General features: G+C 32.7%; 1 protein-coding gene across 1 annotated transcript in view; it reads left to right on the plus strand.

The window, feature by feature from the left end:
* unc-13-4A (BAI1 associated protein 3) overlaps positions 1 to 18992 on the plus strand; it is a 197699-nt gene that overhangs the window by 132174 nt on the left and 46533 nt on the right. The window contains exons 6-8 of the mRNA XM_088225028.1: positions 8644 to 8822; positions 15414 to 15580; positions 16775 to 16959. Of these exons, the coding sequence (XP_088081154.1) occupies positions 8644 to 8822; positions 15414 to 15580; positions 16775 to 16959 (531 nt within the window). The remainder of the gene's footprint in view (positions 1 to 8643; positions 8823 to 15413; positions 15581 to 16774; positions 16960 to 18992) is intronic.

Consider the following 18992-nt stretch of genomic DNA (forward strand, 5'->3'; position numbering starts at 1 on the left):
TAACTTTTTTTTTCATGTTCTTATTTTTTTTCTTTTCTACCGAATGATTTTAAAGGTATACAAGCTTCTTTATCAAGGTATACTTAACAAATGAATTATACCCAAATTTATTTTTATCAATGTGTACTAAATATTATAAATGGAGCTTAAAAATCCACATGTCTACTAAATATTACATATGGAGCTAAAAAATCCAAATTTAATTTAACAAACATGATAAAATAAAATATGATAGAATTCATGAGTAAAATATACCTTGATAAAGAAGCCTGTGTAGCTTTGAAAGCAGTCGGTAAAAAAAGAAAAGGTTAAAAACAAAGTTGTTCAAATTTATTTTATCAAACATACTACTTTAGAAATGCAATCAATTTATCACGGGCACTAGTAATTGGCAAGCACAGGCTGTTTGGTAAGATTTACCATAAAATCGAAGAATATTTGCAGAATAAGACAGCTTGGCATTAGATTCGTGTTTATTGATTTTAGTTGGTTGATTTTAATTGTGTTGTTGATTTGAATTCATTCATTTGTTGAGTTTAATTATCTGAAAGTTGAATTGTATTATGTAGTTGTAATTTATTAACGTTTATTAGTGATTCAATGAATAATGTACAAAAATAAAACTGGTTTGAACATATTATTAACATATTACAACAGAGATGAAGAACATTTAAGAGAAGGTAATATGGAAGTTTAGGCGTCTACAGGGCTTATGACCTGTCAATGGCTGGTTTAAGTGGCCACTTTACACACTGTGTAACATTCACCATTCTGCCCATATTTGAACATCTATATTCCTTCAATTCTTTCATATGTTGATGTTTGTGAAGTTAAAGAGCTGAAACCTTTATTTATGTGGGTGAGATTCGTGTAATTGAATTATTTCACCTACATACTAGGCAACGCCTGAAAATGTTATTAAAATTTATTGTTGATAAATCCACCTGGTTCACAAAGAAGTATAGAAATTGAAAAAATAAAATCTCTCGACTCAGATAAGTTCGATGCAAAAAGGTCTCAGTCATGAGCTTAATCCCGGACGACATCAGCCATTTTTTGGCTCCTTTGATACACGTCAATCAAGAAATTTTACAAATATCTACCTTTTACAAGCACGTACATACCTTTAGTTCTTATACACCATGTCTATGACCATCTACATCCTTATAAAATGACTTTGCCATTGATTTTAAAGCATTATCACAATTCACCATTATGTGATATTGCGTTCCTTTTTATTAACATTGTTGGAAGCGATACGCTTGAAATTTGAGTGACTCCTAGGGGAAATATCATACATATATCCGTTTGTGGTTTGAAATCTGTGCTTAGTCAAATACCACTCGTGAATGAAAAGTGGTCCACGTTTAATCAAAGGGAACACGGGAGGGGGTTGACAAAACGGGAGCTGGCTAATACAACGACGGGCTTACGGAACAATACTAGGTTTACAAATGCAAGAGGTAATTACCTGTCCTAGGCTTCTTGACTCCTGGCATTTGTAATTTGTAATCAGAACTGAGTCGGGTGTATTTTGTTTTACCGGCTCTGTAATTAGATGTGGTGAAGCCGCTACCTTGAAGATTATAAATTACTATACGATAGCTGATTGAAATATATTCGTGAAGGTGTATTTGTGAATGTGCTTGTGTTTGTTGATGATGAAGTATGTACTTAGGTAAAAAAAATCAAAGATCGATCATTTATAATAAATAATATTGCAATTATTACCTACGGAATGAAAAATATTTTTGAGAAAAATGTCTTGCCATTTATTTTATTCATTGAATAACATTCACAATTTTGGTGCGAATGAGATTCATCTAAATAATTTCGTTAACGCCTGAAACTGTATTTTTATATTTATTTTTTGACCAGTTAATATTATTTTCCAATTTCCAAAAAATTTAAAGCATTTTTCTCATGTTCAAATATTTGCCAACGAGTACAAAATTAAAACCACTATTTTTTTCCTCGTTTGCGTGGTACTTCCTTTGACATTTTAAGAATAAATATATAAAACAACAACAACAACAAACCATCACGCCGTTTTCCCGTAAGGGTAGGCAGAGGAGATAGAACACCACAGCTCTCTGTCTTTGCATACAGATCTCGCTTCCTCTAAATTCATACATCTTCTCATGCACGCGCGCCGATTATTCCAACTTTTAACATGTCCATCTTCAAGTATTTGTTGGATTTGGTCATGCTATGTCTTTCTCGGTCTTCCTCTATTTCTGCATCCATCAACATTTGCATTGTAAATATTCTAAGCCGTTTTTTCGCAGTCCATTCGTTCTACATGCCCAAACCAGCGCAAAGCTCCTTTCTTGATTTTGTCGATCATGCTTTATATTGTATATTGTTTTGTTTAAATAAACATGACAAGATGTACAAAGAAACCTATCCACCTATTTTACTTAAGAGGATAAATATGCGTTATCAGAGAAATTTGATGAATAGGTATTTAAGCAATGTTTTTCTGGCACTTTCTCGCAAATTTCTCCCTTATAAACGTAGAACTGATTATTCCTGAATATAACGGACAAAATCAAGGTTTTGTTGTCCTATTTTTCGCACCCCAAAACTTAACTGGTGGTTGTTTTTTTTTTTTAAAGAGTATCAGTGAGGGTAATCTGTTTCAACTTTTTTTGCCGTTTTTCAAAAATATAGTAGTTACATGCCGTACGTCCGAAGACGACAGATAGAATTGGACGCTTTTATGGGTTTTTGGATGATCCTGGCTCCCATAAGAAAAAATTTATCAAAAAATTCAAAACATGAAAAGACGCTAATGGTAAATATCTATAGTGTGTAAAAAAAATCATTGTTCTAGTACCATAATTCAGGGAGAAAATACAGGAATACGTTTGTATGAAGAAAAGTCACAGCGTGATTCCTCTTAAATAAACTTCCTCCTGCTCTAATGGTCACTGCGTTAGCTAAGAGATCTCGGGTTGGATTCCCGGTACGGTTGACTTGATATATTTATTTTAAAAAGAGTTTTTACACATACGATAGGTGCACAAATGTCGAGAAGCATTATGCAAAGCTGAGACAAGCATTATGAACAGAATAAAAAAGGAGTTCTACGTTATTTTTTACATGCCGAGCGAATGGATGGTGAAAGAACGGCTAAAAAGATTTACCATGCGAATGCTGATAGATACTGGGAATAAGAAAGGCCAAAAAAGAGGCATGACGAAATCTAACGAGCATTTGAAATTAGACAAGTCAAAAAACAGAATAATCGGCGCTCGCATGAGAAGACGTATGGATGTAGAGGAATCGAGGTCTGTATGCGAAGACAGAGTGATATGGCGTTTCAACCTCTGCCTACACCAACGGGGAAACGTAATGGTTGTTTGTTTGTGTTTTTAATGTTGAAGCATAAGATTGATCATCTTACCTTCATGGAACAAAATGATCAAGTAAATTCGCGGTTGGTGGACCAATGCATTACCCAATGCACTCTAAGGCGCGGAAATGGAATTATGATAAAGATATTTATTCAGGTGCGGTTTTGATGATTTTAAATACTTGTAATTAAAATTGCAATGAAAACGATAATAAATATGAAAAAAAAAGAAAGACGTGGAAAAACGATATCCTCACAAAAAATATTTAAACAATTGTGCCAAAATTAAAAATCAATTAAGAGTTTTTGTTTTGTGGGAATTCAATTATTTATATAAACCTGCATAATATACCTGCATAATATACAGTATAATATACAGTAGCAAGCACTGAAATCTTTCCACCTATTAAAAAAGGCTAGTGCAGGTATAAATTAGTTCTAAGAACTAATTACCCCCCCCTTTATTTTTTTTCTACCTGGATAGGGTTCTTCTCAAATATTGAAACCAGTTTTATTGTGATTTTCAACGTGTTGACATCAAGTATTAATATTTTTGTGCATTATGGCAAAATTTTTGAAAAGAAAAAAAAAGTTTTACAAAGAAATACAATTTTAACTTTGGTGACGCAAAAAGTGAGTTCCAGAGCTATAGCAGTTCAGATTGGATGCAGTCACACTGCAGTGTTAGATTGTATAAAAAAATAAAGGTTCTGCAAGTCTACAGCAAAAAACGGTATTGGGCATAAAAAAAACCACACAAGCTGAGGATCGACTACTGAAGCGAATCTGTTTGCAGAATCGATTCAAAAGTGCCGTGGATATAAGGACAGAATTCACAAAGGCTGGTGGTTTTGAAGTGGGTGTTCACATCATAGTCGAAGACTCCGGGAGAGAGATTTTTTTGCCAGGAGGCCTGCAAAAAAGCCACTACTGACCAAAATAATGCGCATTGCCCGCTTAGAATGGGCTAAAAAGTATAAAGCTTGGACTGAAACCGATTGGCAACGAGTTATTATCTCGGATGAGAGTAAATTTAATTTATTTGGTTCGGATGGAATTCAGTTCATGAGACTGAGAATTGTCCGCGTGTAAACGGTACATTATGTACATATTATGTAGTTACCACCTGACACGTGAAACTGATCTTTCGAGTACCGTCAAATGGGGATATTCTGCCTACCCAGGGGTTATTCTGTAAAGTGAAATTTATTTTGTTTAAGTAGCTTTAACATCGTTTTGCTGAGCAGTAGACGAATTTTTTTTAAAGATTTTAATTTACTGACTTAGTTGGTACTATTGACTTTTGCGAATGGCTGTATTTTTTAATCTAATGTGAAAAAAAAGGTTTTTCTAAATCTACTTTGTATCGGCCGAGACGACAAACGCTCAAACTTTATTAATTTTCTAAAATAGTATACATTAAGATTTGTTATATTTTTCATGTTTAACTTAGGTATATAAGCATTCAGAGTTTCTTCAACTAGAAAGATCATTTAAACCACCAGGCATCATAGTACAAGCCAGAATAACTATTTGAGGTTATTCTGCTTTGTGTAAAATATGAGTCCTTATTTTCTATCGAGCAGAAACAGCGTTAATTTATAGTCAAGGAAGCATATTGGACCACCAACAAGATTAACTGTGAACGATAAACTGTTGATGTCAACCAAAATGTTGATTAAAATAAAATATAGTTCAGTATTCCAGAATATAATAGAGTTCTGTTATTTAAATGTATTTTTTATTTAACCTATTGGAAATGCCATTGAATGAAAATGAGTTTGGAGAAATTAAGCATAAATTTTCCATCAAAATTACAAATACGACCAAGTTGACCACAACTCTTTAAATAGTGCAAATCTGCATTTGTATGAATTTGACAGCAAATGTGAGGGTAATTCTGCCTATTTATTGATTAATACAATTATTTCGCATAGTATCCTATTAACGTTAATGATAAATATATTTACTATGTTTTTAACACTTATTAGTCGGATCCTGAAAACTCTTTGATGTTTGAATAAACTAAAAATAAGTTTTTTAAAACGACTTTTTTGTGTCATAATAGGCATGGGGTTATTTGGCCTAAATTTTGATGATATATATTGTTGAGATATGCTAAGGGAAAGATGCATAATGCAATCGGTATCGCTAAACAAAAAATGAATTATAACTAGGCAGAATATCCCCGTTTGACGGTACCTTGCTGTAATTGGATCAAGAGTTGTTATATGATAAATTAGGATTAAATTAATTTTGAGAATCCAAAGCAGGGTGTATATGTATTACTGCACAAAAATTAAACATAGTTGAGGAGAAAGCAGCCAGCCTTAGAACAGTTGGAATGTTTTTTACTTTGACAACATTATTTATTTATTATACATTCGGCCTTAGCCTACATGAGGAAACATATATACAAGAAACTAAACAAAATGAACATAAAACTACTTATCTAAACGACTCAACGACTAATCTTCACATTCTGGACATTGGGGCATAAAAACTAAAGGTGTTTTTATAAGATTTTATAAATAGCAGATTTTGACCTCTGGTGACATGATTGGAAACGTGTAAAGAAATTGATTGCAACAGAGATGGGATAATAAGAAAGTCTATATAAAATATTTGAGATTCATACAGTAGACACTCTTTATAAAATAAATTATATTATAAAAATAAAAGATTTGAAATTAATAAGTCACTCAGATACCAACATAATATTAAAATTCCTAAATTCCATACAAGTCATGGTAGAAATAGCTTTGTTTTCAAAGGTGTAAAAAATTATAACAATCTACCCAATGAACTAAAAACTATTAAAAATAATACATCAATAAATAAATTTAAAGTTAATCTAAAGAAATTTTTTGAACTCGTGTAAAAACAACATCAAATTTTAAGTTGTATGAATGTATTATTGTTTTACGTTTTTTCTTTGTATATCCTATGTTTTTATTTTTCTTTTTCATGTACTCGTATTTAAAATTATATAAACTCGTTTAAAACCACTCACCGACTTATCTGTCTACCGGTTTCGAGACGTAACCCGTCTCTTCGTCAGGACAACAACACTACACCAACATGCAAATACCACTACACACCTTCACCATAGTAGATTTGCAAAAATATAAAATCGACATGCAGGTTAGACGCATGCTTCACTACGCCACCACCGAGGGTTAATCTCGGTTAACCTCGGTGGTGGTAAAACGTCTGACTGACTACACAACACTTAATATGCATTTTACAGAAAATTGCACATCTAATATTGAATGATACCTCATTAAAACTTTAAATGTACGGGCATTCTGCGTTAAAACATGTTTTTTCACTGCAGGTATTTTAAATTTAATTTATTAAAAAGAACTAGATTTCAAGAGGCATTAATATTCTCATCAGCATCTACACCGTAAGATTTATAGTGCTGTGGGTGTTTTCTGCAAATTAAAAAATTCCGTTTTTGCGACCAACACTATTTTTAGAAAGTGATTATTACTGTTTTTTTGTATGAAAGTGGCCTGGCTGTTTTTAGCAGAACATAGAATTGACATTGTACTGCACCCCATAAAACATCAATATATAATTTTATCAAAATTATGGACTGGCTGTTTTCTGCATAACTACATTCAATTGCTCCGTTACACTACGCATACAAAACTAGTGAACCGAATGGCGATAGTAATCAATATGTAAATTCCGCACAAAGCGTTTTCTCGAGTTAGTAAATTAAGATGTGTTAGTTAGCCTTGACGCTTAAATGTGAACTTTGTTGGATTATACGAAAAGGTATAAATTAACCTGATTCCCATTTACTAATGGCGAGATATTTGCAACTCATTAAAAAAGGCCCCAAAAATTAAATATTTTGATAATTCATAAGAACACAAAAATTTATATTTTTAAAAAATCATGTGTTTTTTTAATTGACAAATATTTCAACCAAGGTGAATATTCCTTTCAAGCTTGGGATTTATTTACGCCCAATGAGCGTTTTTTCATAACGACAAAAATACAATATATTAACTGGGTTAAATTAATAAATTAATGTTAATATCATAAGAGGAAGCGTAGTCTGACTTTTCTTCATACAAACGTATTCCCGTATTTTCTCCCTGGATTATGGCACTAGCATGGCTAGACCAATCATTTGTATACACACTATAGATATTAACTATCGGCGTGTCCCTATCGTTTTTTTTTTATTAATTATATTAAACATCCAGTTTTATCTGCCGAAAAACGCAAAAGGTACCGACACAAACAATTTTATTTTAATACTCTTTCTTAGTTAAGCATACTCGATCCGACGTGCAGTTGTCTTTTTCGTGCAGTATCAGGGAGGCACCTGCTAGAGAGTGACAGAAAAACTATACTCAAATTCATACTTCTTTTTTTGGCTTTTTCACCGCCGCGCCGCGCCGCGCCGTATTGGGGTTTTCTAGCCAGTGTCCAGTTTATTTACGTATGCGTCATTTTCAGAACTCACCTCGAATATATTTATACAATTATATATATATATATATACATATATTAGTTAGTGTGTTAAACGATATTAAATAAATTTACAACCTAAAGCTATTGAGCCGGAAATGTGGATGTTTAAACACAGGCAAAATGGTAAATTTGGCACAGTGTGTAAAGTGCCCACTTAAACCAGCCAACGTCAGATCATAAGCCATGTAAATGCCTAGACTTCCATATCCCCTCACAAAAATGTTTTCCCTCTTTGTTGCAACAAATTCAAATCTAAAAAACCCCCTAGGGAGGAAGTCCAGTTAGTCTGCAGATATTTGGACATACTTAAAACATTGTTAAGTCAATAAAGTTTTGTATACAATTGGGAAAGGACGTGAGAGTGAGAATGTTAATATCGGAGAGGTTGGATTGGAAATCAGGAAAACAATTATAAATTCCTCTTTCTCCTCAAACTGACATTCCTAATACCTATTCATCATTTTGTTCTCCCACCGCATATCCTCTTTATTATACCTGTTTGCGACCAGCGGTGCGATTGTGAACGCTACCCCTTGTTGAGCGTTCAGAATCGCACTGCTGAGCACCAAATTAAAATAAACAATGACCTTCCTCCAAGAGCTATCAAATTTGTATTAAAATATTGGTCTGTTAATAAAAGTATGTACAAATTACTATTATTTTCTTTATTCACCTATTGTAATTATAATACAGAGATTCTTTTCGTTTCATTTATGACAAATCAAAATGGCATTCCGGTAAACAATCCATTTTTAGAAGTTCAGGTTACATTAGTTGTTATTTTATTTCAGTGACATCGATGACGTTCAAAGTGACAGCCTTCACCTCGACATTTGGGACCACGATGACGAAAGCTCTGTCCTGGACGCTGTGTCCAAGCTGAACGAGGTTCGCGGAGTAAGAGGACTAGGGAGGTTCTTCAAGCAAGTCTGCCAATCTGCCAGGCAGGGTAGCCAGGACGACTTTCTTGGTAAGCTTATAATACTTGTTATTGGCAAGGTATCCGAAAGTAAAATATTATAATAACATACAAAGTTGGCGCTTCAAGTATAAAATTGGATTAGATTGGATTCAATTTTACGTTTATTTTTATAAGATGTAAGATTTTACAGTATACTGTATGGCGTGATTCAACGTATTAAACCATTATCAAATTTAGAGTTTGATTATCGATCTTTTTTGTCTGTTTTGACGGCGATAATGTGTGTTAGATCATTTTTTTGTAACCGGGAGAGCTAAGTCCGATTAGGCAAATCCATATCGTCCTGATCTTTGCGATTTTATTTGAGTATTAATAAATAAATCGTCTGCAAACGTTTGGACTTCTTTAATACTGTTGATATTCTTTACTTTCTACCTATTTGTCAGTACATTTGGTACTTATTGAGTTGAAAAAATTGCAATTCATTTCATTTTATAACGTGATTCTGACAGAACACAATTGGATCAGATTACTATAAAGGGAATTGAAAAATCTTATCTGAATTTTTTTTTTTATTATTTAAGAAAAACGGTATTTATTATATTATTTTAATGAACATAAAAATGCTTTTCATATCTAATCACCTGTTAAAAGGTTACAAATTTCAAAAAAACGTTTATTTGGTGAGCAAAATTGATGACGTCTTAAAGAATAAATCAAATTTATCGAAATCACCATGAAAAATAATTCAATTGTGTATTTCAGTTTTATCCATTTATCAGATTTGCGTGTAAATGAAGCAGATATTAAATTTTTCTCGAACCTCGCTTGACAATTACTTATGTTTTATTTTACATCCCGCCCTTAAATATTATCGACTACCTTATATCTATCTATTAGCACAATAGAAACCGTCTTCTGCCATTAGGAGTGTTTTGAGGGGCAAATTCAAACATGCCATTAATTTTTCAGCGAAATGTAGATCTTTGCGCTGCTGGGTGTTCGAAAATAATAAAATTTTCAATCTTATCTGTAAAACAAAAGTTATAAATATAAACGAGCATAAATATTTTTTTAATCAGCCTTTCTGAGTTGCACTCCACGAGAATGCATACACAAAAAAATAAAGATATTGTATTTTTATGTTTTAAAAGTTTACAAACAACATTCGCTTTTTATGGATCCCAATCAGATTCTTTCCCTAAACTCCTCATAATTTATTCCCATTTATTTCTTTTTACAGGAGATTTGGTAATACTAAAATAATATTAACTGACATTCAATACATTTTTGAAAATTGCATTAATGAATATAGTGCATCCCTGTTCGTGAGAAGATCAGAGTTTGTAAAAAGAGTTCTTTATTTAAAAAAAAAAAATTATGTTTTGTAATTCAATTATAAAAAAGTACCTAAATAACTACTTAAATACAATTTTTGAATTTTGATCATTCATCACACGTACAGAAGAATTATATGTGTGGCTGGCGATATTGCACTTTTTTATTTTGCTTTGGGCAACAGCAAATCATACAATGAATAAACGAAAAGATTAAAATGTCGAACTGAATGTCAAATGTCAATTGGTTTATAATTAATCTAAAATTCGAATATAAAAAAAACGTTTATTGAACTAGCTAAAAGCAGGCAAGCCAACGTTTGAGCAGGACGTCTGTCAGGTCCGCTAGTATATAAATAAATTATTGGAAAACAAACTCCCACTCTAAACATGAATGTTCACTCTATTAGAGAGGTAAAAACGTTATTATTAATTAATATATTTTTTAAAAATCTTAATTTAAATATACGAAAAAATAATGTAAATAGGGCGATTTCTTTCCATAATATGTAATTTTTACAGTCTGATTTACATAATATACTATACATAGTATAAATGTTAATGTGCATTTTTTTTATATAAACATACCTGCTAATTTAAAAGTACATCTATGATTTCTTTAATATGTATTTTTATCATGAATTTTGGTGTATTTTTTTGCGTTATATGCTCCTATAATAATTATGTACGTACAAACAATTTATAATTTTATACTTTATTTTGTCACCAATTTTTTTCGATAACGCTACGGTTTTTACAGAAACTTTAGTATTTCATATCAAAATGGCTCTGGCTGCGATGAAGATCTTGTTTGCATTCAAGGCGCTTTATAACAAAATATTGTAATATTATCGTAAAATGTTCAGATATCAACATGTTATATTAGAAAAAAAGGTTCTACGTCATGTAGTTTACTATAAATCTTAGCTAACGTATCGCGTACTCGCAAAATGGAAAACGATATCATTCACACACTAATCTTAGTTTTCGGTCCATGAATTTTCTACGACACGTGCTGGGTTAAGTCGATAATCTTTACCAAGGTTGCGGTTTAAGATTATTTAGTTACTAACATGTTACTTTAATAATTTTCCCATTTTAAAGAAGAATTAATGTTCTGTAATAAGATCTGGTCAAATATAAGTAAAAATAAATTGCAGAGTCATCTGCAGGCGATTACTAGTACTTAATTTAACTCGGAAGAGTCTTAACTACATAAAATAAAGTAATCTGCTAATTAAAATACTTAACTTCAATATCAATACATAGATGGCGCTCCAACTCGCTTGTGAATGGTTTCTCGTTTATTAACATATATACAAAAATCAAAAATGTTACCTGTGTGGATATTCGCCAATAAGCGGAATGGGGAATGTTGTAGTACCTACTTAAAGTGGCCACTTAACCCAGCCAATGACAGGTCATAAGCCCTGTAAACGCTCGAATATCCATAATTCTGAATTTGAAAAAAATTCTACCTCATCTCTGTAGGGATATAAATAAAAAAAAGAATAACGTTGTTTGTATGATATAATTGAAACCCTAATTTTTCGAATCTATCACTATTCTCGAGTAAAAATTGTAATAAAAATCGTGTGGAAATTACTCTGCCTCGTAAGCGACTTTGCCTATCATTCAAGTGAATTGTAAATTTATGTGGTTTTTTTATACATTTATTGTTATATTAGAAAAACATCAATCTGTATGCATTTTAATGAAAAGTTGTTACCAGCATTGATAAATATTTACATACTAGATGCAGCACTAAGCACCCGTCTTGTGTTCCATTCAACTTAAGTTCCGGATCCTAAATTGTAGTCAGTAAACAATGTAGGGGAAGGCGGGGCTAGTTGTTACAGAGGCAAGTTGTTACATTTTAAATAATTCCCCCACCACTGGGTTGTGTGACGTACGTGTCGCAAAGCATGTTTACGTATCGTGTCTGCAATGCTCGACGGAACGACACTCTTGCCAGTCGTGCGTGATTCAAATAAAATCGATTATAGTGTATTTCGTATCTGAAAGTAACTCTCTTTGATTGATTTTGAAGATTAATTGTTCACCAACTATCAGAGGTAAGTTGATTCAAAGTAAATTGGTAAAACTCTACATGTCTCTGCTTACATTCAGATAATATATCGAAATTATAACACTTTCCGTGTTAATGCTAGAACAATTTTTTTGTTTTGGGTCAGAGAGGATAGTTGTTACAACAATAGGGGGGCAAGTTGTTACTGTTACAACTAGCTCCATAACGTTTCCCTTTTACTTCAAATGGCATATTCATATAAAATTATTAAACGATTTATGATACGGACATTAAAAAAAAACAATAGAGGTATAATTTCCGAGGAGACCTACAAAAGAGCAGCTTAAGAAGTAACAGAAAAAAACATATATTCGAAGAGCTGCCAAAGCATACAAAGTAAATTTTATCATATTGCAACGTTCCATAAAACGTCAAGAGAATGGTCCAACCACATCTAACATAGTGGGTTACAACAAACCTCAGCAAATATTTTCTGTCGATCAGGAAAAGGAGCTTACAGCATACATAAGCTTATGCTATTATATCATTACTGTTATTGTATATATATTCTATATATTATTGTTAACAATTACACACATGTTTGATTTTTGTTTTAGTTTGTAATAACATGCCCCCACTTTGTAATAACTTGCCCTGTGTGGGGCACATTGTTACAGTTTTAATATACTTTTTGAAATGCTATAATTATTTTTGTAGACTTTGTATGAACACATGTAAACATGTTAAGATATAAGCAATATGATGTGTCTCAAAATAAACCGTTGTCAGATATTATACTTTTTTTTTTTTTGGTAACAACTAGCCTTTAATTCCCCTAAACTTGAAGCAGAGTAAAAAGACGCGACATACAGATTTAAATTCATAGTAAACTGTCATAGATAGTTTTTGTTACTCTACTGTTCAAGCGACAACGCTCATTTTTCGGAACATAATTTTTAAAAATCGTCTTATGAAGCATTATCTCTATTTAATTATACCTCAGTGGTTACCAGTCAGTTTGTTATCCGTTTACAACACTTTGAGGCTGGATCAATGACAAAATCTTGAAAAAATGTATTTATAGTTTACACAAAAAATTCAATTTATTTTGGTAAAAATAATTTTGATTCTTTTTTTCTTTTAATACGTAAATATTAACACATATTTATAAATGACGGCAGTAGAATGGCTAAGACGCTTTTCTCACACACGAAAGATCCCCATTTGATTACCTGTGAAATCGCAAAAATTAAATGTGTCATTTTTAAAGCCTAAAGGTTTTGTACTGTGTTGTTAACCGCTGTAATTGGGCCTCCGGGACTGGTATTCCAAACGCTTTCGCGGCAAACAGAAAACAGAAATACTGTTTTCTCGTGCCGCGAGAGTGGTTCAGAATAGCACCCCTGGTTAGATATAATGCAAAAAAAATTGTAACCTAATGACTATGTAACAATTTTATTGAAAAACTGCCATAACGTTTTCTTTTTTTTTTCCTTTTGGGCAATTAATTTTTAATGTTAAGTTAGACAACTACAAAAATACGTTAGTAAAGTCAATAAAATAGCAAATGGACCGATTTATTTTAAAAACGACACCGAATTCAGAATGTTCCAGAAAAATATCCACTATGTTTCTTTCCAGTTGTTTTTGTGTATATTTTGAGGATTATTGAATACCAAATTTATGAAAATTTTACGAATTCCTATAATTTATTTCACACAATGTATTTTATCAACACGTAAGCCAATCGTCTCCGATGACGCCTTTATTGAATAGTCAAAGAAAGAAATATAATATCGTGTCTTAAGTCACCCTGGAGTGTATAATGTATTCTGAAATATAACCAACAACTGCCTCTAGATCCAATGTTATTCATTATTATTTCTAATTTAAAGCGTTAAAGAAAAACGTGACTTTGAAATCTTGCAGGATCTTACCCCCCAGGGCGGGAATTGCGATTCTTTTATTGGTTTGTATTGGATTACATTGCTGATAAAAAATGTCTTTGTTCCATTCATATTATTATTTATTTCATCGCCGCATTGCGTATCTAACTAATACTCCAGGGAAACAGCGTTATTTTATTTTAAGATTCCGCAATTTAAAAATGGCTCATATTACAGCATCATGTTTTAACAATAGGGAAAAATCACGTTTTTTTTTAAATAAAAAATAAACAAGGGTCTATGAAATACTATCGAGTAAAAAAAAAAACATTTTTGTACCTATTAGTAGCATAAAAATTACGCTACTAATTTATAATTTTCATTTATAATTTAAATTCCTTAAGTATTAGGCAAAATATTTACTGGGTTTGAAAGTAACTTTTATATTCTATTTAACTTAAGCTTTAAAAGCTATAGGTACAAAATAAATCAATGAACCGTTACGACGATTCCCTCTAGGAGTAGGCAGACGGGATAGAAAGTCATATCACTTTCTCGATCATTCCGACTTTCGACGTGTTTTCCATCAATGGCTCAATCTCAAATGACTATCGACGTGCTAATAAGCGACGTTATAACAGTTTCTCACTCTTAATTTTTTGTATTAGATACTCCTTACTCGTTTGCAAATGCTATTTATTGTATTATTTTTCATAGTAAACGCCGTTTTTTTGCCAATGAACTGTTTTTATTTACGAGAAAAACAAAATACAAACCGACACGAGCGTCGACTTAGAGATTACCTTCCTCGATCAACACAGCACAAATTATGGCTTGCATGCACCAATGTCCCGATTGTATTGTATTGTAAACTCGAGACAAGATCTGGACTTTTTTCTTGTAAGTCTTTATAGATTTAAAAATGAACTAAGATAGACCGGATCTTGTCTTGAGGTAGTAATTTTTATTTTTTTGTCCTAGTTTTAATTTTATTTAATTGTATTTTATTTTATTTGTGCCTTTATTTATTATAAGAAATTGTATTAACCATAGTTAGAATGGACTACATAAGTCCGTCAAATAATTAAATAAATAATAAATTACTGCGATAACTTAACCATGTTCATTATTGTTAATTGTGATCGCTCAAATGCAAGTATTTGTTGATTTATTCATGCCATGTCTTTTTCGGTCTTCCTCGTTTTCTACATCCATGTTGAATCTTTTTAGCCGTTCTTTCGCTGTACATTCGCGCCACATGTCCAAACCAACCGACCTCCTTTTGTCGATATCGCTTATCTCAGCTTAACATAAAGCAAGTATCTCAACTCGACCTCAGACGATGACGATAAAATGCCCCAATACATTGTATTATTTATTGTTGCAGGATGCGTGAATATCCCACTACACGAGATTCCCTCCACCGGGATGGAAGGTTGGTTCAAGCTGGAAGCGCGCTCCCAGCGATCATCTGTCCAGGGTAGGATCAGGCTCCGCCTGTGGCTCAGCACGAGAGAAGACAGGGGCACATCGGAGGAAGACAACTGGACAGAGGTTCATAATCCATTTCATTATTCAGCCAACCGACAGGCTTTGTAATTATTGTCATTCAATAATGGCATAAACAAATCTATTTAATAATTGCCGTTATTAATGCAGGCCACGTTGTACACAATAAATCCTGATACATATTCGAACGGTTCATTTTGTTATGTTTTCTCTCAATATTACTTTTAATTGTGTATTTAATGTATTTTAGAAAAATGTTTGCAATTGGTTACTGCACATCGATAGGTTGTCAATTTTTTAAAGGTCGAGATGAGCAAAAATTAACAAATCTATAAATATATCTAAGTTAGTAGTAATTATTATTATAAAACCATGTAGGACTATCATATGATTAATTGTAAAGGATCTTTACCGACAAGCCATATTCATTGGCTTGGTGAGTCCTGTAAAAAAAATAATAATTTTAAAAATGTTTTAAAATAACTAAAATGAAATATTGTATGTAAATAATAAATAAAAAAAAATAAAATGGGCATTAATATTTAAACGAGTGTAATTTTGAATGAATATGCAAAAAAATAAATAAAATAAATAAACTTGCTGATACTATGGCTCACTACTTTCTTCATAATTTAACAATTTGATTTATACAAAGCTACAAGTCGAAAAAATGATAATTCGTTAAAATCTCGAAATATGACCTCATTTTACTGAGTAGTCTTATTTTACTGAGTAGTCTTATTTTACTGAGTAGTATTCCTGCCCACTACGCAGGTCTCTATAACAACGAGTCACCAGAAACTCTATTAACTAACACGTGATAGTCGGCTATTACCGACTGCTATATGCTAAGATGTTCGGCCCTTCGGGCTTCATTTTCTAACTTCGGAGTTTTGTATTATTATACTAAATCTTATAATCATTAAATCTCAGAGCAGTAAATGAGCCGGGGTGTTGAGAAATGAGAGATAAAATTCGAAGGAATTGTACAAATAAGGAACCTTTTGAATACGTGTCACCATTGTAAACTACGACATGGCCTGCATTGAATCGATAAATAATTATTTAGATTTCCTTAAATATAATATTGACAGTCAGTTTATCTGCACATCAACATTGTTGTGCTGTATGTTTTTTTTACATTTCAAAAATAGGGAAGCATCTTAAATATTATACTTTGTCTTTTATTATTAGAATCAATAACTCATGTAGCGGTGTTTCGTAATATACCTCCTCAAGGTCCGGCAGCAAGAGCAGCTGTTCGGGCTATTCCTGGCGCATGAGAGGGGCGGGCCGCCCAGCGGACCGGCGGCTACCATCCTGCACCAGCACGCCGTGCAGGGCGACCTGTCCGCCCTGCAAGCGGCGCTGGCGCACTGGGCGGGGGCGGCCAGCCGGAACACGGACATCCCTCTGGACCCGAGGTGAGGGAGAACGAAAAACACACCGATAACAAATACCACTAACAATTTATTGGTCACTTAGTTTATTTAGAATGTATCCATATTTTCATTTATAAATTCAGGAGAGAACTGGCTTTTAGGAGTTACCCGGAAATAAATTTTCAGTGTTAGCATCTGCTATCGTATCAAGTACATCTTCTTCTTTCTGTGCCATATCCAGTTTCCCAGACGTTGGCGATCACTCTAGAGTAGGCATTCCGGTCCTGCGCCAACTGGAACAGCGCCTCAACCCCACGCACTCCCGTCCAGTCGCGGATGTTTCTCAGCCAAGACATCTGTCTCCTTCCAACTCCACGTGATCCCTCAATCTTTCCCATCATAATCATCTGTAGAAGCGCATATTTGCTTCCGCGCATGATGTGGCCCAGATATGCGAGTTTTCTCTGTTTTATTGAGGACAGTAGTTCTTTTTCGGCACTGGCTCGTCTCAACACCTCCACGTTGGTCACTAAATCTGTCCACGGAATTTTCAGCATTCTCCGGTGAAGCCACATTTCAAAAACCTCTAATCGGTTCATGGAGTTCACCTTGAGAGTCCATGTTTCAACCCCGTAGAGCAGTATTGACCACACATAGCACTTGACCATGCTCTATCTCAGTTTTAAATTAAGACTATCAATGCAGAAGAATGATATCATGCCATTGAATGCTAATCGTGCTATTTCTATTATGCATCTAATTTCTCTATCCGAATCCAGATCAGAAGTGATCGAGTACATGCAGAAACGAAATCACACATTTCTTGTTTGTAAACCATTAATGATCAAAACATTCAATCGACTATTAACAAACTGCTGACACGAGCAAATGTAAAATCGCTGAGAAACACGAAATTCATACGTCAACTCAAAATCTCACCAGAAAGTTAAATAAACACAGGAAAATATATAAATGATAACACCCTAGTTGCAATATGTAGTCTAGTACAGTGCTCAATGATTCAACATAAAACGTCTACGCAGTTACTCTGTGTTAACCTATTTATTCAACATATAATAAATACGCACAACATGGTTCTTTTCTGTCACCTCCAACCAGCTAGGGTCACCCATGTATTCCCACGCATTCAAATCCCCACAGGTTTTTCAATTAACTCATATGATGTTGATATGTTCAATACAAAAGTAGATATATTATACCTTTTTTTAAATATTGTATGCAATATTAAACAATAAAAATAATGAGTCCTCGCTGGAGTAAACCATACTGAGGACATTTGAATTGTATCATTCTTCTGGTAACTAACAATTCTTATAAAAAATAAAAAAAAATCTTTCATCTATCTAATATTTTGTATATGTAGTTTTTTCTTAAACATATTATTTTTTTCATTATTAATAAGTTCATTTTATGAACACGCATATTTATTACCACGGAATCTTTATAACACTAGAGCATTTTAATATAAATATGAAATGTTCTCTGGTTAGGTAAGACTCGATCTAACACGTCTAAGCCGGTTTTAAGATGGAGGTTGATAAAGTTTAATAATAACCCAATAGTGGTTAAAACTATCATTATTAGATGTCAAATATTTCAGAAAAGAGAAAACGGAAGTCTTAGCATTCAAAAGGCATTTTTTTTTCCTTTATAAAATATGATTAATAATAAAAATAATATGACCCCACTGGGGTGGGGTTACCTGTGCCGAAGACACTTAAAAATATACTTTTTTTAAAATATTTTTACATTTAAGAATAAACAATGAAGACTTGATAAACAAAGATAATTAACAAAATGTTCAGACAGTTTTAAACGTATTTTTGTTTATAACTAATTCATGTACCTCTATATTATTTATATTACAAAACTCACAATGAAATAACAAAAACATAACATAAGCTATACATTTGTAAAACAGTTGACCCAATAATGGTTTGGGCAAATGAGACAATCTATTTTACTTCTACCTAGCTCCAGTATCCATTTTTTATAGCCTTTTTGAACATTTTCTTGTTACTAATTGTTTTAATAGATAGTGGAAGTAGGTTACA

Source organism: Micrasema longulum, unplaced genomic scaffold (assembly GCF_059751315.1).
Source record: "Micrasema longulum isolate JH-2025_06_02 unplaced genomic scaffold, ASM5975131v1 h1tg000323l, whole genome shotgun sequence".
In the NCBI taxonomy this organism is placed as follows: domain Eukaryota; kingdom Metazoa; phylum Arthropoda; class Insecta; order Trichoptera; family Brachycentridae; genus Micrasema; species Micrasema longulum.